Genomic DNA, 20,476 nt, shown 5'->3' with positions numbered 1-20,476 from the left:
TCTGTGCTGATGGACGTGGGTTACTGACCTGGTAGCCTGGCTTCCCCTGGGTGGGTCCGGGATGGGCGTGAGGTTCTGGGGGCGCTCCGTCTCTGGGCTGGGGCCCCGACCGGGCCTCGGGGGCTTGGGTCCTGGTTGGTGTGTTGCCGGGGTTGTGGGCGGGTGGGTGCATGGGGGCCCAGCCCTAGGAGGAGGGTGCCACCGGTGCATCGAGCCACCTGGGGGGCTCTTCAACTGGTGGGGGAGATTGTCACATCTTGCAGGAGCTTTCCTCTCCTCAGGAGCTCCCTCTGCAGGAGGGGGAGATACAGGAGAGGTGGAGGAAGATCTCAGCCTGGGTGTTTATTGTCTTATGTAGTCTGGAAGATGAGTGGATGGTGGGGTGGGTGCAGTTTTCTCTGTGGTGGGGTTGGGTGGACTGTCCCGGGCTCTGTGGGGCCGGGCGGCGCTGCTGCACTGGGCCCCGGTCTGGATGGGCCTGGGCCCCCTTTCCCTGGCGGGTCGCGGAGTATGGGGGTGCCTACTGGGGTCAGCGGGGGAGCTGGCCCCAGGGAGGGGTCACCTGCCCCTCCCTTCCTTCCCTCCCCATCTCCAGCTGCCTCCCTCTTCCCGCTCCACCACAACCACCCACACATGCAGGACCTTGGAGTAGGGGTATGTCACCAGGGTGCAGAGGAGGCTACCCCCCCCCCCCCCCCCCCCTCTGTCCCCTTCTGGCTGCCTCTGCCTCAATTTTATCCCACAACTTAGACATTCACATTACTCACACTCTCATTACACATACATATAGGATCTTGGGGGTGGGCACGATACACGGAATCCAAAGTACCATCAGGGTATACACCTCACCCCTGGCGTCGTTGCCCACCTCTCAAGGTTAAATACACGTAGACATTGAGGGCTAGCAGGAGGGACCATGCGCTTACCTGCTGCTCTCTGGCAGGTAGCTCCATGCCCTCCTGGGTTTTAAATGCACCTTAGAACACACATGCATCAACACTACAATGAGCGGGTGGAGGGAGGTTTGGAGTCTTCTCTCACCCCCGTTCTCTGCGACCTGCTGGAGCGGGGGGGCTAGGAGGAGGAGTTGGCCGTCCGACTGCGGTCTGGAGTGTGGGGCCTCCCTGCTGCTGCGGAGTCGGGGCGGTCTGCCTCTCCCCACCGCAGGGAAAAGGGTAACACCACCTGGGTCTGGGTGCAGTTCCCCCTCCAGGGGCAAGGGTACCTAGACTCGGTTTGTAGAGTACGCTTGGGGAGTGTGATCATGTGTACAGCGTCTCTTTATGTCTGTCTCCACGTTGGTTGAGTGTGGAGTAAGTGCATATGAGAGCATGAGGGTGGGAATGGATGTTTGTATCTGTGTGTGCCTGTATTTCTGTGTCTATATGTCAGGTTGGGTGTCAGGCGCCACCTCTCTGGGGACATCTCAGGCCCTCCAAGGTTTGGAGGCCTATCTCCCCCTACCACCACTTCCCCTGCCAGTGGCGGACTCCCTCAGACATCGGTGCGTTGGTGGTTCTTTGTGTCCGGGGATGGGCGTCCAGGTACACACCGGCTCACTCCTTGGCGGCCGCTTATCGGGGCCTGGAGCCTGGGGCTCGCTCGGGCCACTTCGGAGGTGGGGTGCCCCCGGCCTCTCGGCCTGGGGCTCGGTCACTCAGGCACGGCTGGCTGCCGGCGGAGCTCACGGGCGCGTCACTGCAACTCCCACTGGCTTCTGCTCCGCGGCTGCTGAGTGAGCCCTCATCTGGGACTCTCCTCAGCTCTTTCTGGGACAGTGGCGTGGCTGCCCCTCTGTTGGTCTTCCTTGGTCTCTTGTGTCCTGGGGGCCTCTGGATGTCTGGAGTTTTGATCTCCTCCATACCTGCTTCATGCCCTGGAGGACGGGGCTGTGGCCCCCCCACACCCTCTAGCAGATCATTACATGAAGGAACCTTTTAAAAAAACAAGCGCGTCCATGCTCACAGGTGTACACACGGGTGATCACACCCACAAACTACACCCTTTTTGGCTCCTACCTCAAAGCACACTGTGTTCTGTTGATCTTATGTGCTGCACAATAATGTTTAATATTTAGTATTTACTGTCATATTCCCATATATCATTGTGATGCTGTTTATTCTATTACTCTTGTTCTCTTCTGCTTGTTTTCTTTTTTCTTTCTCAGCAGGTGACCCAGGTGATTGATATATGCATTTTTTTTTCTTCTTCTTTTTTTTTTCTGCTCATTCTGTTGGTTTTTGTTTTTTGCCCTTCTCCCCCGTCCCTCTTCTCAGCTGTTTCTCTTTCCCTCTTTCTTTCTCCCCTTCTTTCCCCCAGTCAAGTCTGTCCCGTATTCAGTAAGTGAAAATAAAAGAAACAATAAAAGGTGAATCAAATGGACCATTACGGCAAGGCTGGGATGGTCAATTTGGTAAAGTAAATCCGTTGGGCATCTTTCTTTGCCTTTAGACAACAATTCTGATGGCAAAAGAGCCAAACGGGACAGGCAAAATAAATAAATAAATAAATAAATTATTGCATAATGTTAAAGCTGGGGCAGATAAAAGATCACAAAATTTTATTTTGTGATCTTTGGAGCGATAGAAATCATCAGGAGACAAAGTTTGTCCAAGGTAAATTTTTATTTCATATATTAGAGATTTCTGATTTTGGAAATTTTGTAATGTCTTTAAATAAATGGAAAAAGTATTTCTGCAGATTTGTTATGAATTTCTAATGTGTCACAGGTGAACTTTGACAACTACAAAGCCATTGTATCATTTGTACACATTGGAAATATACACCGGAAGTCTGGTTAGTACTATCAACATTTTTGTTACACTAATTTTTTTTTTCCATTAACAGTGTTCATAATTTATGTAATTTTAAAAACTAGATCTATCACAGTACAATGACAGCTCTCTGTATTTGGTTGATCCTTCAAGAAAGTCTTTGGAGCAGGAAGAGTCTGACCGGGTAGCCCAAAGATTCTGGTAATTATGCATTATTTACGTCTTTATTATTATAACAAAATATTAGGTATTCTGTGATGTCATTAGAAAAGTGGCAGGACCAAGGGCCTTTATCTAAAGGTGCTTTCGAACTGCGTGACACAGACTGCCCTCTAACATAATTTTTTTTTAAATTTGTAGCTTAATAAACTGCACTAAAGATGAATAAAGAATTGTTAGAAAACAGTCATCTTACATGAATTACAAAGGATTAGTATCTGAATAGGGCATTCACCTGTTTATGGAGGACATCTGTTTCTATATTTGAACATATGGTTGGAGATGAAAGGGTAATAAAATCCATGGTTATCAGTTATTTAAACAAGTATTTCCAAACTAGACACAAGCAATTTCCAAAAATAAAAATACCCTTACAATGCTTAAGGAGAAAGACATTAGCACAATTTGTAGATTTAAAAGAACATATGTATTTTAACTTCATGTAACATAATATAGATCACAGGGCATTCTCACACAGCTTCAAAAACATGTTGAGATTCATTCATGTGTCTGTCTGATTCATGAAAAAGAAGAGAAGGATCATTTTGTGTGTAACTTTTATCATGCAACAGAAACTGTACCTGCTGTACTGATATTTTCACTTTAATTCTATTTTTGTTTGTTTGTTTGTAATGGACGCATTCCCAAAGAAACCTGAAATTACATTTTGACAACTAAAAAAGAGATGGCCAGGCACAAAGGACATTGCCGCAGACAATACTTGAGGCCTCAGGTGTGTAACATCTTTAAGTTTCATTTATTTATTCGTGTCAAACTGCTGAACACTAACATATATGTATATTTTTCCATGTATTAGTATTCAACAGTGACAACTGTGTTATGTGTGCAACAGTGAAACCACCCAATCCAGGACCCTCCATCACTGACTGGGTACAATGTTTTAAAAATAGTTTTGTTGTCTAGGATGACATATTTGCTTCTGATTCAAATTATTTTATTTATGTACTTATTTACTTTATGTCTTTATGAAAACTCATGTATTTGTTGTTCACAGATTCAGTGTGATAACTGTAACCGCTGGTTCCATTCTGAATGCCTGGACATGGAAAAGGCACAGCTCATCAATACACAGAACAGAGTGGAAGTGTATGCTTTGTCTAACCTAAGTCCACATGTAGTAAAAGCCACTGACTTGTTTATTTGTGTCAGTCATTATTGGTGTTTTGAGGAACACATGTGCAAAATACATTATTGATAACATTCTTCCTTTGAGCACATTATTTAAAGGTAAGGTAACCATGCAGGTAGGAGTTATGCATACAGGAATTAACATACACATGCTAATTTCTACAGATTACAATGGCTTATATTTCAGTGTTCTAGATAGAAATCCCAGAGGACTGCTAAATGGTCTAACCTGAAATACAACAGACATACAAAGGTATTGATGGAATCCCAAAAGGTGGCACTGTAAGCGATCCCTGAAAAGGAGTCTGACATGGGCCTTACAGAGTGGACAGGGTTGAAACATGAGCCAGCACCTACAATTGGATTTGCCTGGGCACATACTGCAGCTCTATGCCAGCGTAAAGCTACACTACAGTTATTAAGTGTGGACATTAGCATACAAGTTTCAGTGACAGGCTGCCTGTTTTGAGGCAGTCTGTTAAATTGGCAATACTCACTTTTGAATCAGTTCGTCTCTTGTACTTTGGCACTGTCTCTGGACAAACTTCAAACTCAGATGGTAGGAGGGGGAGGTTGGAGGAGAAAAAGGTCCTCCAGCTTGATAAACCTCAAGGAAGAAAAGCTGAAAGGAGATCAAAGATAATGACTTGCATTTCACACTTTAAAAGTTACACTTTTAATTGGTTCAGTCAGTTAATTAATACAACCTAGTACAGAAATTCAGCTTCACACCACAATACTCATGCTGTTTCTCTTTGTATCTGGCATAACATTTTAGCTTTACATCTTAGAAACTGAGCTGAATTAGCTGTGGGGGAGGCATGAGGTTGTTTCCTGTGCGCTCAGTATGACAATTTACAAGTGAAATACTTCACTGAAAATATCCCATGCACTGCAAGTAAAACAGCATAATCTAAGTGAACAGGAAGAACACATTACCTGCTTAGCCACACCTCCTGCAGTAGGAGCATAATATGAGTGACAGCAAAGAGATGCTGTCTTTGCCACAACTTAACATCCCTGTAGCTGGTTGCCCTGGACACTGCACGAAAAAACCTCCTGGGGAAAAAGCTGAGGGACACTGCATATGGATAATCGATGACGTTCAAATGGGTCCATGAGAATGTAGTTCACTGGTCAAATGATCATGAAAGAATCATTAGTTTTTGTCTGTTTAATTATAGAACAAATGCTAACAGTGGAGATGTGTGCAATCACTAAGGATTACTATCACTGTTTAGTACCTACGCTTTTCAAGCTGAAGTAATAATCTCTTTTGACTTCCTCTTCCATGGCAGCACTCAACTCTGGAGGGGTTTACTATCCTTAGTGTTGGGAGACAGCAGCTGCACGATGTTGATCATCTGCTGGCAGGGCTGGAGGGCCAACACTGAGCTGGGAACAGTGTTGATGTAGTATATTTACCTCTGTGACAGCAAAGTCAAGGTCATACATGTGTTTAAAAAAAGGGGTTTAAATCAGCGTCTGACTAATTACACACTAAATTAAGTGATACTTGCTTCCAGGTCTGTGTCATTAGGTTCTGCCTGAGTGGCCCTGATCATCTTCTCTTGCTCAAGCATTGTGTCCAGCTGCTCTTCAGGACTCATAGGTCGCCTGCTGGGTCTGGGCAAGCTTCTAGACCTGGACCTGAAATGATACATGAGGAGATGCATCCCTATGAAAGGGTGAGTGAATTAGATCAAGTGTTTTACGAAGAAGAACACCTTAAAGTTAAGTTACTGATGTCATTTGTTTGCTTAAATGTATAATTACCTGCTCCTTGGGGTTATTGCTTTTCTCTTTCCAGGTGGTGTTAGTGCTAAAAGCCTCATTAAGATCAAAAATATATGCTGAAGTGAAGTTTCTCAGGCAAGTCTTAAGAAGTACTAAATTATCAGATAGCAAATCAAAGAATACTGCAGTCTCACATCGCTTTACAAAGCCTTCCCTTTTTAATCCCACAGCGAGACAAGCTCAAAAGGATACAAGACCCCGCTGGTTTTGCCAAGGATTGATGGAGAGTGTGTCGTCTGCGCTGGAGCTGATTAATTTTCAGATCCTTAGCCCAGGGCCTGTAGTTGTTTCCAATGGACTCACTGGGGGTTCGGTAGTGACGCTGCTCTTTAAATGGAACTGCCAGCGTCCATGATTTGATCTGGAGAATGGTTTGGTATTCGCTGTGCCTTAAGACGATCTGAGTTCAAATAAAAGGTTAAAAGGTGGCACAAGGATTTTTGCTTCTAACTCCAGACAATTACTTAACTGACTTTTCTAAAGCACTAGTTCATATGCGGCACCGTAAACATTATTCGTATTTGATTGAGTTCGGAGGGTTCGCTGTTACAGCTCAAGGGCAAAGGTGGGGGAACAGAATATTCTCTCTTCTGACTTGTATTAAAAATGGAGTCGTCATCCATCTGTAAATCGGATGAAAACAGTGAGGGTTGGAACCAATGTTCCCTCTAATTTTTCATGTGTCTGAGCAAACACACAAACTCCCTGAGCGGTCCCGTGTACCACTGTGAGCAACAGCAGACATCAGACTGCTCTAAATGCTCAGTGTCAAACAGTTTCTTTGCTCCCAACTCATGGCTCTTCATGATGTCATCAAGAGCAGATGGAGATAATTTTGTCATCTCAAATAAACACCTCTGACTGTATGTACAGGAGGGTTCCCTTAAACAGAATAGAATAGAGTAGCCTTTTATTGTTATTGTACATGCAATGTTCCCTCTAATTTTTCACGTGTCTGAGCGAACACGCAAACTCCCCGAGCGGTCCCTTGGACCACTGTGAGCGACATCAGACGTGTGCACTGTGGTCACGCCAGCATCAAATCCATCCAAGTTACATGGTTTATTAAAATAATCAAATTACAGCATTTACATTTATGTTAGACTACTTTTAATTAACTGCTTTATCCCACTTACAATGAAAATTTTAAAAAAAATTGTTCATGACCTGTGTAGTATGTTAACACTATTGGAAGTAAAAATAACTTGAACCCCAATTTTGAAAACACAACTTTCTTCTTTTTTCTTTTTTTTTTCTTTGTATAAAGCTTTGACTTTTATGAGTATGGTGGTCTGGGAAAGAGTCCTGTAACTCTGTCTGCAAAATACAGTAAATAATGATCAATGTTGGGCAATTAATTATATAGTTCTTCAAAAAAAGTAACTGAGTTTTGCAAACAACAAAGTTTCTTGCAGCTGTTTACCTAAAAATGCAGCCAAGGTGTTTTGTTTTTTTAAAAAAATAAACATTTCAAACTATTTACAGAACAATCAGCTGTTCTGCATCAAATTTGATGCCACACAAATCATTTGTGCCACTCCAAAAAACAATTTCTGTCCACTATGAGATAAAGGACAACAACAGCCTGATACCTGCAGGCCTGACAACAGGAGATGTATCACTCCTGTAACACCTGTAACATTCAGCAGTCACCTCGTTGTTCTGACACACACAACAAAACTATTGACTACACTACACACTAACTACACAAGATTTGTGTTAAACGTCACAAATCTCTCACATCTCAAAACACCGCCATCACTCCTAAAACTTTCCCCCTTCCTAAACAACTAAATGCCATGTTGCCATATCATTTTTTGATTGGTCGACGTGGTACATTTTTCGACCAATAGGAAAGGGTGGGGGTTTTTTTGGTTTTGTTTTTGCTCACAGGCGGAGAGTGCTTTCGAGCGTTTTCCTTATAAAACGCTGTTTTTACCATTTCTTCCCACAGTAAATATAAACAAGGATAGTCTTCAGGAAGAAAACTAAACATTGCAGATATTTTTATCATAACTCTGGTTTTAAATGGCCTATCAACACAATTTAAAAAACTGGTATAAAGTCCACACTTTTTCCGTCAATTGTTCCGTCTCTCCTGCTCACATCTCCAATGGTTGTACACATTGTCATTAACGTGGCTTCACTCCACATCAGCCATGCGGCTTTGCTAGCTAAAAAACATAAGGTCGCTGTGTCCCAATTAAGAGACCGCACGCTTGAAGTACTTGAGTGCGATTACGTCACCGCCACGCGACGACGGCTGTCCCAATTCAAAGTGTACTTCAAATGCATACTCCAAATGCGCCGTCGATTTCCCCAAATATCAAGCGTGGTCCGGTGCACGCTTCGCGGTCCCATATATCCCACAATACATAGTGCGGCGGTGGGTGTGGATAATTTTGCCACAAAATACGGCAGACGGCAGCGTCCGAAGAGTGAACTGTCAAAAGTAAGTACTGAATATGATGTCACTTATTTATGTGCGAATGTTTAATAACGAAGAACATTAAATCATTACTGTTGGCCACATGTCGGGAAAGTTATGTGACATTAGTGATGTTTGTACTAACTTGGTTTTAAAGCCTTTACTTCAAAATATACGCCGTTCAATAGTCGACCTTAATCTTACAGAGAATCTGATGATTCTGTGGATAATTAAAGTCAGTCATATATCCACAAACACAACAAGCTGAAAGTCAGTGATGCTGCTCAGTTTGCAGTCCTGAATATCACGGCACAAGCAGGATTCACTGCACTGTTAATGTTAGCTTTGTTATATCGCTGCCTCTGTTCGGTGGTGTCGAGCCAAACGGACTTTAACGTGTGTTTGAACGAGCTGACGGTTCACTCGTTAAGCTGAAATCACAGGAGTCACACATGTGTCCACTGTACCATCTGGAAACTCTTCTTGTTTAGCACTCGTAATAACACAAACACTAAATCCTCCTTCTCTTGTGCTGTTTTGTAACAGTGTACACCTGAGACTGTCACCTGTCTGTCCTGCAATCTCTCTCTTTTTCTTTCTCTCTGATTGTGTAATAAAAGTATGAACATGTATTTAGAAGTTACACTTGTGTTTGAATCCTGCAGCTTATCACACATTTGATTTCCATGTGTGACAACTACAAGTGTCCAGAGTGAGGACAGACTGAGGGACCCACTGCTGCACATCATCTGTGAGGCTTTGCACCCCTGATGATCCACCAGGACAAACTCAGCAGTGTGTGAGGAAGAAGAGGAAGAGCCAGCAGCAGCTGACAGATGGAGAGAATAGACAGACTGTTCCCTGTTTGTGAAGGACTGCTAGCAAAGTTTAAAAGAACTAATTGTCTGTCCTAAATCAGTCTCATTAGGTAATGTTCAAATAATTTTATCATTCCAGTAGGGGTGCAACGATATTCGTATCGATATTGAACCGTTCGATACAGTGCTTTCGGTTCGGTACGCATATGTATCGAACAATACAACATTTGTAATTTCTTTTATCAATTTTCCTTCTGACGATGCTGTCTGTGTTGAGCGCTCAGTGAATCTGTGTTCGACTACTCCGCCTAGGCTGCACTGTTGAGCGCAGATCCACTGAGCGCTCAACACAGACAGCATAGTCAGAAGGAAGAGCGCAGGGCAAGCTAGCGAGACAGAAGTTAAGCTCTACTTGCAACAGGCAAATTGAACCTCATTCAGATCTGGCGTTTGGAATTATTTTGGTTTTCATGTGACGTATGACCCTGAAGGTAAGCGAGTCATGGACTAAAGTAAAACAGTATGTTGGATGTGCCATGCAATGCTCAATTACATTGGTGTGAACTAGTGTGTTAGCGCAGTTAGCTCGTTAACGTGTTGGCCGTCTAGCCCCATGCACGGAGCGATCGGCGGTAGCTCGTTAACGGAGATTTGCCGTGTTGTGGCGTTAAGGTCATTTCAACGAGATTAACCTGAAAGCACTAGTGGGAACACAACGAATATGACTGCACATTTACGCCGACATCATCCTAGTGCAAAGACAAGTGGAAGCAGACAAAAAAAAGCAAGCATGCTACTAACTTTAGCCGAGTCATTTAGACAGCTGTTAGCACATGATTCTCCTTATGCTGCTGAGAATATAGCCCAGAAGAAGCGGATAGTATAGCTTTTATTTTGGAAAGAGCCATTTCTCTGTAATAAACTCTCTTTTCCAAAGATGAGTGATTCCTCAATCAGATACAGGGCTCGCAATATCGCTAGCCCGACGTCCTGGAGCTAGCGATTTTTTTCAGTCGGGCTACCAAAATCTTTCTCTTCCCTGCCCGTCGGACTATTGTAGGAAAATTATATGTCAATGCTTTTGCATTCTTTCAGAAATGTAGCTGGGTAATTATGTCATTGGCATCGGTGAGCCACTGTCAATATGTGACATATTGAAGTCGCGTTTGAATTTGCGCTTGTTTTTTTGCTTTCACTTTGCAATCGTGCGAACTGTGTATAGAGAGCGACAGCACTGATCTGTGAGTGATGATAATTTGTGCACCAATTCCTCTGACATCGTCTTATTAATCGTTAGCTTACTATGCAAACATGACAAGTGAAATCTCCCGCAGCTTACACATGTGAGAGGTTGATCGCGCAGAGAATCGCTGAGCTTATGTGAGTGAGCGTGTAAAAGCATTTCAGTTCTGCTGAGCCAAATAAGACAGGTCAGGGTGAAGAAGTGACAGCCAAAGAAAAGCTTACCACAAAACGGAGAAGTTATGACAAATCAGACTATAAGGCAAAAAGAAAGTGCAGCTTTATGGTTTCATGGACAAAAGAATTTCTGTGGCTGCGATATGATGAGCTAAATAACCAGGGCTGCACATAAGTGGTCCGCAGGTGCGCATTCGCTGTCAAAATAAAAAACACGCACAAGGGTTAGGGTTAAATTTAAAAACTGTACTTTTGAGTTAAAATATATATTTATAATTTTAATAAATGACAAATTAAAAAGGCATGAACATTTTTTGTATCGAAAAAATATCGAACCGTGACACCAAAGTATCGAACCGAACCGAACCGTGAATTTTGTGTATCGTTGCACCCCTACATTCCAGTGTTTTCAGTGTGGGAGAAAGTACTCAGGGCCTTCAAGTGAAACACTATGAAAGGCAGAAACAAATTTAATATTCAGTTCAATATGTATCAGCAGCAGAATGGACCTAAAAATAAATGTTTGTTTCAGTTCTATGAAGCTTTGAGTATTTTGGATTAGTAGCACTGCTGTGTTTGTTGCATCATATTGCTGTAATTGTTTATATGCTTTATATATTCTGAGGTAAGTTGATCTATAGTGTTACATCATATTCTATAAGGATGTTATGTGTTTGTAGACTTTCTGCCCAGTTTGACCCATTTAGCAGAAGTCAGCCTGTTTAAGGCTCTGATATCTATTCTGTATGACTTTAAGCAGTTATGACATGGTCTGATTTTCTCACCCAATAAAGGAATATTTAATATATCAGTCTACTCTTCATTCTATCAGAAACAGTTTTCACAGCTCGTACATTTTCCTTTTTACACATATATGTAAGCATTGAGCCAAATGTAATAATGCCAACATATTAAACGAACAATACTTGTCTCATATGTATAATAAATCTATATATACACTGTCAAAGATACTTGTCTTTGAGTGAAGATTTAAGGTGATAGGAAATATAAATAACTGCAACTTGAATCTTTGACCCAGAGTTCAAGCTCAGTGATGTAATATCTATCTATCTATCTATCTATCTATCTATCTATCTATATCATAATAATCTGACAATACATATTATATTTACATTACCACAGTGAGATGATTTTAGTCTCATGACCAACATTAGCTAATTGTTATTTAGTAACTAATCTTGAAATGACTGTTTAGTACAGAAATGACGCCCAACTATCATGTTTTACAGTCCCGTGGTCTCAGCCTCAGATACTCAACTAATCAAAATGATGTCATGACAAAAACGAATGACCAACAAAACATTGTTTCTCCTTCATTTATGTCAAACAATGCTGTATGAAACGTTTCTCGCGGTTAGTATCATGGTTGCTAGGCAACCTGAACAGCCCAACGAAGGCTAGTCCGTCCCATTTCACAAGCCTCTCACTTCCGTACTTCTCGTACTTATAGTACGCACCGTACATAGTACGCGTAGTGCGCGTACTTCAAGCGTGCAGACCCTGAATTGGGACACAGCTATAGCCTGTCAACGACGTTGATTAGCTGCGTATATACGAATGTGAATCGCATTATTAGCTGGACTATGGGATAAGGTGGCATCCCATACAGGAGCAGCCAGTCACTTACTGACTAACACTGCAAAACAGAATTGTTAACGTATTTATTTTAATTTCAATTCAGGTTAGATTTTTTTTTTGTGCACAACGCAGATTTTCTGTGCGCAGAGACCGTGCCAGCAGTGCGCAATTGCGCACGCACGCAGCTTAGAGGAAGCATTGGTTGGAACACAAAGACAATTAAACACACACTTAAAGCTTTATTACCGTAATTTGCATTCTGCATAAACCAATTGTTTTGATCTGTCAGTGCTTATTTTTCAATTAGGATTAACTGATAAAAGAAATATTACAAACATGCTGTAAATTAAAGAAGGATAAATGCATAGGCAAGAAAGAAGGAACTGATGCAGTTAGAGGCCAGAGCCTTTTGTTTGTTGCTGGAACCAACACGACAAAGTTTTCCCTTCCAAACGTTTATAAACTGGAAGCCAACGTTAAATTTATCCATTAACCATCACGTATATTCTGTGGACATTGACAAGCCTATATTTTAACCCAATTTCTCTCTCCCCTATAAACCAAGTAGAGTTCAGCGACCCGTGGCAGAGTAATTTTTTAGTTTTATTTTTTTTACTTTTTTCAGCCTTTCCATTTTGTTCAGCTTTTCTGTTACAAAGGAAAATAAAAGCATGGGAACTTGTGACTATAGAAGCAAAAATGATATAAATTCACATTCACATCTTGTCAGATTTAAAGACTAAAGCCGGAAAAATGCAGGTGTGCTGTCAGTTACCTCGTTTCGGTCTTTGTAATGTTATGCTAGCAGGATTCAGTGATGCCAACTCCTCAGTAAGGAAAATCGCTATTGGCTGTCCTAAAAGTCGCTAAATGACGTCATCGCCTAATTTGCATAATTGGTCACATAAAGTCAGTGAAAACGTCCTAAATGCATGTAGAATGTATTTAGAACTACAAATTAATTTTCTTTTGGCAATTATTGTTTTTTTTAATGTCACAATTCCAACCCTGCTCCTTTATCCGGGCTTGGACAGGTGTTCTGGGAATCCATCCTACCTGAAAAAACATCCTGCCCAATGTTTCTGCGCAGACGCGGAGCATGCGCACTACACCAACGCCGAATTAACTTCTTTTTCTTTCACCCATCCGGAATACTTCTTAAGGTTATGGGTAGGGTTAGGTTTAGTAGCAAGTCACTGTCAAATTATAATACGGGTAGGACGTTTTGTCAGAGTAGGATGGTTTCTCAGAAAACCGGCAAAAGTGCCCGAAATAGGCACCACAAAACAACATAACAGTAAAAGAAGAATTGAACGGTCAGGGCGGGAGCAGCGGCTTCGCTCATGCGCGATTCATTTGCAGTTTGGACACATAGGTGTGAACAACTCCTGCAGCTGGGGGAGGACTATCCTCCACCTGTGAACACTCTGGCACGGGCGAGATGCCCACGGCAGCACCCGCTGCTTGTTGAGAGCGATACGCGTTTTCACAGCAAAAAGTCGTCATAAATAAGTCTCCGACAACACCAGAAAAAGTCGCCAGATTTGTCGCTAGTCGCTTTTTAGAAAAAAAAAAGTCGCTAAGGAGGTCTGAAAACTCGCTAAATATAGCGACAAAGTCGCTAAGTTGGCAACACTGGCAGATTTTTGAGCAGCGCCAGGTTAGATTTTCAATTTAAAAGTCCAGCTGTTGTAACCTGTAGCTTGGAAATGCTGCGGTTGTAGCACGTATTAATCCGCCACTCACATATTGCACATATCTGCACACACTCTACCTCAGGCTACCGTTTGCTCTGTCAAGGCTTTAAATCAAGAATAATCATCATGTACCATAAACTGAAACACCGTTGATCTCATTCGGGACGGTATCCGAACAAAATGTCTTATGATAGAATATACCACACATCTTCTATATATATATATATATATATATATATATATATATATATATATATATGTATATATATATATATATATATATCTCACATAAATTCTGTTGCATATGTAAAACACAGCACCGAGTCAAATTGTGAGTCATCAAAACTTTTCATATAAGTTTACATACGATTGAGAGATTTTAATTTGCAGCTATTTCATTATTCCATGCTATTTAACTTAACAAAATTATGAAAATAATGACATTACTCACGTCCTGCTTTAGTTAGTCACGTGGACTGGGTGGGCGTGGTTTCACCACGGGTGGAGGTCACTGTTGTCGGGCAGAACAAGGTCGACGGCGTACCTTTCAGTGTGTCTGGTCAGGTTTTAGACATGGTAAGTTCCACTGTTAAATTTCTGCACCCGAAAGTGTAGCACAACAGTCTTAGTGATGCAGGTTATTGTACTTGTTAACTTCTTAATTGGTACGGCGGCTCACCAGTCATCACTGTGCTAACTTTCTCTTAGCTAGCTAGTTGATAGCTTGACCTTGCCTGCTAAAGTTAAAAAGGCGCACTTGCTTTAGCTAACAGCCCATTTAAGCCACATTTAACAATAACTGTTAAAAAAAAGGAAAAAAGGTAATGTTAACATAAATTACATGGCTTACGAAACAAACTTGTGTTTTCATACTGTTTTATTATTTTGTAGTTTCTATTTTTTTAAAGATTTATATGTCGAAGACCTCGGTGCACTACTGCTAGCATCAGTGCCTGAACAAGCTGATTTTTTTTTTTTGCGGGAAATCGCATTAAAAATAAGGCTTAGACACTATATGATCTTTACAAGGGTAGTTAATGCTAAATCTACAGTAAAGTTTTGTAACTTAAATAAGTCTGCACTTTTAAATTGGTTTTAGTGGTTGGGCCAGCAGCCATCACATGGTGGCAGTTCCGAGTAGCGAACGCATGTTAGGCACACTCGCGATCTTGTAGAGATAGGTATATTCCCGAAATATAAGCTTGTGAATTGAAATGGCTTGTTTGTTGTTTTCTTTCTTTTTTAAATTTTAAGGATATCAACAAGCCCAGAAGCGCTAACCAGACCTTATCTTCTTTGAAGTTGTCAAATGGATACATCTTACCTGAGGGCAAATTGACTCCTAATGCCCTCTTTGTTGGCGGGATCGACATGAAGGTAATGCCGAAGCTGTCAAGCCAGAAAGTATTATCCGACATTTGCCAAAAAACGCCAGTATTTTAAGTTGTTGTAAAAGACTTGTTGACCTTTACGCTAACATATCCCATTACTGATAAAAAGTCATTTTGAGTCACACAGAATACTCCTTTCATAGGGCAGAAGCAGCAGTTGTTTTTTGAACTCTTGAATATCCTTTACTTATTTAGCTTAATACTAGTTAATATTAGAAGTGTTAATTTCAAGACAGAGCTGGTCATAGGGCAGCAGAAATTGCAAGAAAAGCAACAAAACAGTGATACGAATGTATTTTCAGTGGCTAAAAAGGACTCGATTGATTATAGTGTGGAACACAGAGTAGGGTAGAAAAACGCAGACTATTAAGGATGCTTGTAAAAGAGGTAATTTATTTTTCTTATATGTTACAATTTGTGAATCCTGTTTACTAGAGCCCATTTACCAATATAAGCTAAAATATGACATTAAAAATTATTAATAATTAAAATTTAAATCACTTAAAATTATACATACATGCCACTCTAAATTTGGTGAATTGTGTATAATCCTTTTTTGGGGCGGGGTTTAACATATCGAGCAAAAATTAAAAGAAAAATAATTTGCTTTCTTTAACTGCACACATTTCGAGAAGAAAAAAAAACAAACTACATGGTTCTTTTAAAACGTATTAATTAGAACATGTGGCAATAGCCAGGCACTGCAGCTCACAGTAGAGACACTACTTGAAAGGAGGAGGAGACCCCAGAACAGACCTGGGACATGCTAGAGAGATTACATCTCTCAGATGGCCTGGGAATAATAGGACTTTTCTGGGTATTTTCTTAAGAATTTTGTTTATAAATCTATTGAAAATCACATGAAAATGAAGAGATTTGTCAGGAGCCTGTGGAGTCAGGTGTGATACACCCTGGACAGGTTACCAGTCTGCTAAAAATCTGGTTTCTCTCTTCACTTGTTTTAATCTTTAGGTGGATGAAAATGAAATCCGGGACTTCTTTGCAAGATATGGTACTGTTAAGGAAGTAAAGATTATCACATACCGTGGAGGAATCTGCAAAGGGTAAGTTTTTTCTGTTCAGAGTAATTCGGGTTTTGCTCCCAGATTTTGAAGAGGTAATGAAATGACTATTGCTTCACTTTCTGTTTCAACGTACTGAGGTTAAATTTTGGAGTGTGATGATCAGATTATTGAACATGTAGAAGTATTAGTGAAGTTTATTAATCTACTTACATTTCAGACTGAATGTTATTACTTCTTTGATATATTTGGATATTCTGATTTATTTTGTGTGTTTGTTCCTAGTTATGGATTTGTGTACTTCAGTGAAGATGTCAACATTCAGTCAGTCATTGAGGTAAGAAGCCCGTCATTGGATCTATTTTGTGTCTATGCATATGTCTAATGTGGAATAATAATAATAATAATATATTTTTTCTGTAAATATTTTTGCCATAGCAACAGATCAGTTTTAAGGGACGGAAACTCAAGTTGGGCCCTGCCATCATGAAAGAAAGGGTCTCTCGTATGTATTCTGTTTGTTGGGTAGTGCATGTACTTATTGTTCTGTTTTCACTAAATAGGGTTTATAATGTTAATGCCAAACTGATTCCCCCCACCCCACATCCAGGGTCGATGCCGTCGCGTCTGGTTGGCCCCGCTCCTTGGGTGAATCCCACCCAGTACTTCTACTGTGCTTGCTGCTCACCCATGGGAGGTGGGGTGCCACAACCTTCGCCCATCATAAACGGAGGCAACCCATACAATCAGGTATCTTACACTGAAATTACCTTCAGATTGTTATTGAATGTTGTTAAATGCTGATCATTTGTAATCGATAAGCGCTTGCTCACAAACTACATATTACCATAACCACCAATTTTAGATAAGAAAACATGGTTACCTTTAGATTGATCATCAAGAAAGTGCCAAAGCTATTGTAAAACACAAGTCAGGCGGCTGCTTGAGCAAAAACAAAAGAATTTCCATGTAGAAATTGATACAATAGTGTTTCCTTGGGACTGGTGGTGGTTTTTATGGGGGATAAAGTAAAAAGCAGGCTGAAACATTTGAGATGGTACTTGTTGTATCCAGTGAAACAGCACAAGTGGGGGGAGAAAAAAAGAAGTTTTTACATCAAAATAAATGTGGTTGGGAAAAACGGCAACAGACCACTAGAAAAGGAGGAAAACAGGTGGAAGATGAGGGCAATGTGATTTGTCAGTCACAGCTGAGAAACTCCATGCAATTACTGGAGAAAAAAAAACATGCATGGATGGAATAATGCCAAGAAACTAGTGCGATGATGTTCAGTGAAGTTGTTAACCTATTTTAATGAATGTGAGTTTAACAAACGGAGCTATTCAAGTTTTATCATTGTAATTTGTAAAATGTTTAGAATTTTATTGTCATGTTGTTTTTGTTTTTAGTTGGAGTCTCTTTTTAAGTATATATATATATATATATATATATATATATATTTGTTTTGTGTTTTCTCCAGTGATAATACTTCTGAAATATAAAATGGAACATGTATTTGCTGAGACAGTTGGTTAATCCTCACAAAGAATAAAGTTGCAAAGTGTACAATAATGTATAACTTTAATTGAAAAGGCAACAATTGTAAGTAGCTTTGTTATAAATAATCTCCAAATTGGCCGGTTATTCAGTAAATGGTATGTTGTTTGGCTCTACAAACTCTGTGCTGTGGTTTCATGTGTTGTTACTGGCTTTGATTGCAGCCATACTCCTATGCCAACTTTGGAGGGGTCATGATCCCGCAGATGCCAGTGAATTACGCGCAGAATGCCTATGCCTATCAGGTACACGCACACAAAAACACACACCCCCACACAAAGGGTCTCGCAGCCATTGCACATATGCTCCTGCATGTGAGATGAGGGGTTCAATCTGGTTAAAGTACACCTGGCCCTGCTTACCCCACAATCCAACATACCCTCCCGTCCTCCTATAGTAGCGAGTCTGGGTTTGTCTGTTGCCCTCTGTTTGACAGCTGACGCCTCTCCCCTCATACACAGTACACCCCACCTCCCTGGACGCCGGACCAGAGGACACGGCCTGTCAATCAGGTGACTGCATTGAATAGGAGTAAGAATAGAAGTCATTAAAAAGAAAGACTAAACAGATGTTCTTTGAGAATTGGTTAACTATTGCAGATGAACCTTGTTTTTTCTTTTTCGTTTTTTCCCTTCTTTTCTTTTCCCTCCGTTTTTGGTTTGCCCCCCTAGGAACAAAAGTCATTGTTGTCCAGAACTGTGATGTCCATGTACACCACTAGATGGTGTTGTCTGGCCTGTGTTGGCATCCTGAAGAATGGCTCAACAATGCACTCTAACCTTCCCTTTTTTCCACAAAAGTTAATTTTGTGGGCTTGACAATTCATGACACATCCAGTGCTTTTCTGTTTGTGCTTGTTTTTGTAGTTGTTCATGTCTTTGAAGCACATCTATAGGATTATTCCACCAAACTCTTTTTCTTGTGTTACACTTTGTTTCCAGAGCTTTGTGGACTGTGGAGTCCAGACCATGCTGACTGTGCTGTAGTCCACAGCTACTGAGAACCATGCCAGGTAAAGCAGAACCACTGCAAATGGTTGTATTTTCCTAAGAACTTTGTTAATCTTTATTGAAGTCACACAAAGCAAAAATGTTTGACCAACGCTTTTAAAAATACTTTTTCTGTTTGTCTGTGTGATTTGGGAAAACAACTTTACTTACTTGCGATTTATTTATTTGTCCTTTCTCTGCAGGCCTCAGGGAGTCAGAATTTAGACAAGATTACACCTTGATACTCTGGACATCTGGAGTAACCCAACTCTTCAGGCTGTTTTCCAAATGCCCTCGCCTCTCATTCCATGCCTCAAACGTTTGAGAGCCATTTTAACACCAAACTGCATGATCTTTACACTTCAGCTAATCTCATCCCACAATTACAATTTGTAGTGCTGACCTGCAGTCAGCTGCTTTTAACCCACATGGATCACAGTGACAGCACAGGAAGAGCAAAGCACCCTCACCAAACCAGCTGGCACATGGGATCACTTTTTTTTTGTTTGTTTCTTTCTTTTTAAGTATCCCAAACATAGAACGGGACGACTTTTTTAAGCCCACCTTTTGTGCTTATTTATATTTTAGTTTTAATTTACTTTTGGAATTATTTTAAATGTTTGGTTGGAGGGTTTTATCCTGTGCTTGGGCTCTCTGTACATATGTATATATTTGTATATTACTACAATGTCTTGACCTCAATCTGTTTTTTTCAGCATTGGCATATTTGTCTTCTAACTCAAGTTCTGGTCTAATGCTCCTCAGATTAATAATCTTCATTAACTTGTTTACTATAGCATAAGAGCACTTGGTCATTCCATTAATTTGGAGCGCACCACCCTCCTTTTGTTTCCTTTTTTTTTTTTTTTTTTTTTTTGGTTGTTTATTTAGATTCATGGGGTGTAGGTTGAGGCAGTAAACCAATCTCAGTCGCCTCATCATTATTACTTACTTCTCATCTTCATCATTGGTCTAATGTTTGTCCAGTGGTTCCACACTCGAGGACAATCACGGCATAATTTTTGTTTACATTAACTCATTAATCAACTCATACTTAAAAAATGAAGGACATGATTTAAAACAATATGCTGTATTTCATCTCTTTAAGACAAGGTTCACTGTTAGGGTTTAGTTTGTATTTGTTTTGGGATTTTAGTGCAGTTTACACAAAGTGTTTTACAGATATGTCATAATTGAGAAATGTTTTTAGGCATTTTTCTTCCAGTAAGTGCACTTAAAATGTGTTTGAGGTTTAATAGTAGAAGTAGCTTTGTGTGATTGAAAATGCACATCGGTGTGTGGTGTACATCACGGCTTTTCTTTGACCCAGTTCTGTGTAGTTACATATGGAGATTGACCTCTGAGGTCTTGTTGCTGTGCGCAGACATGATTGTGTTGTTTTGTTCAGAGAGCCTGGGCACAGCACTGTTAGGGTTGTTACTGTTCATGTTTTTCAGGGTTTGTTGATAAATAAAAGTTGAAATGTGTTATCATTTGAGGCTGTTAATGTTTTTCCATCTCTTGCTTATTTTGAAACTTCCTGTTTGTCATACTTTGGTGATCTGTGTGGAGGTACAGACAGGCAACATACCGGTTGCAGCTGCTGCTCCCAGGCCT

The 20,476-nt window shown here is 40.8% G+C and overlaps 2 protein-coding genes across 5 annotated transcripts; one reads left to right on the top strand and one right to left on the bottom strand.

Annotated features, from left to right (window-relative positions):
* Positions 1 to 5,189: 5,189 nt before the first annotated feature.
* Positions 5,190 to 14,088, bottom strand: LOC309698409 (dynein axonemal heavy chain 3-like). 2 transcript variants are annotated; one of them, XM_082520854.1, is made up of 6 exons: positions 13,260 to 14,088; positions 6,132 to 6,339; positions 5,919 to 5,964; positions 5,659 to 5,792; positions 5,391 to 5,569; positions 5,190 to 5,275 (listed from the first exon to the last, which is right to left on the bottom strand). In XM_082520854.1, exons 1-5 carry the CDS (start codon positions 13,302 to 13,304, stop codon positions 5,469 to 5,471), a joined length of 534 nt encoding a protein of 177 aa, XP_082376980.1. In that variant the 5' UTR covers positions 13,305 to 14,088; the 3' UTR covers positions 5,190 to 5,275; positions 5,391 to 5,468. The 2 variants fall into 2 exon arrangements, with proteins under 2 accessions (XP_082376980.1, XP_082376981.1); XM_082520855.1 differs by having other exon boundaries at positions 5,190 to 5,213.
* Positions 14,089 to 14,202: 114 nt separating this feature from the next.
* Positions 14,203 to 20,352, top strand: dazl (deleted in azoospermia-like). Of its 3 annotated transcripts, XM_082520851.1 has the most exons (11): positions 14,203 to 14,231; positions 14,364 to 14,476; positions 15,155 to 15,277; positions 16,264 to 16,355; positions 16,599 to 16,650; positions 16,752 to 16,818; positions 16,924 to 17,063; positions 18,035 to 18,115; positions 18,307 to 18,382; positions 18,812 to 18,882; positions 19,063 to 20,352. In XM_082520851.1, the coding sequence occupies exons 2-10, from the start codon at positions 14,474 to 14,476 to the stop codon at positions 18,868 to 18,870; spliced, it is 693 nt and encodes a 230-aa protein (XP_082376977.1). In that variant the 5' UTR covers positions 14,203 to 14,231; positions 14,364 to 14,473; the 3' UTR covers positions 18,871 to 18,882; positions 19,063 to 20,352. The 3 variants fall into 3 exon arrangements, with proteins under 3 accessions (XP_082376977.1, XP_082376978.1, XP_082376979.1); XM_082520852.1 differs by lacking the exon at positions 14,203 to 14,231 and having other exon boundaries at positions 14,368 to 14,476; positions 18,332 to 18,382; XM_082520853.1 differs by lacking the exons at positions 14,203 to 14,231; positions 18,307 to 18,382 and having other exon boundaries at positions 14,368 to 14,476.
* The last annotated feature ends 124 nt before the right edge of the window (positions 20,353 to 20,476 follow it).

Source organism: Aulonocara stuartgranti (assembly GCF_965226115.1).
Source record: "Aulonocara stuartgranti genome assembly, chromosome: 22".
Classification (NCBI taxonomy): domain Eukaryota; kingdom Metazoa; phylum Chordata; class Actinopteri; order Cichliformes; family Cichlidae; genus Aulonocara; species Aulonocara stuartgranti.
The sequence above is the reverse complement of the archived record's forward strand: the minus strand, read 5'-3'. Positions and strand labels throughout refer to the sequence as shown.

Bases quoted from the DNA above. Each gene is read 5' to 3' on its own strand.
- LOC309698409 (XM_082520854.1), bottom strand. From the start codon at position 13,304: ATGCTCCGCGTCTGCGCAGAAACATTGGGCAGGATGTTTTTTCAG. The intron at 5,965-6,131 runs GTATCCTTTTGA...TGAGGCTTTTAG, and splicing joins GGCAAAACCAGCGGGGTCTT to CACTAACACCACCTGGAAAG. The intron at 5,570-5,658 runs GTATCACTTAAT...TTGCTGTCACAG, and splicing joins TGACACAGACCTGGAAGCAA to AGGTAAATATACTACATCAA.
- dazl (XM_082520851.1), top strand. The intron at 16,819-16,923 runs GTATGTATTCTG...CCCCACATCCAG, and splicing joins CATGAAAGAAAGGGTCTCTC to GGTCGATGCCGTCGCGTCTG. The intron at 18,383-18,811 runs GTGACTGCATTG...CTTTGTTTCCAG, and splicing joins GGACACGGCCTGTCAATCAG to AGCTTTGTGGACTGTGGAGT.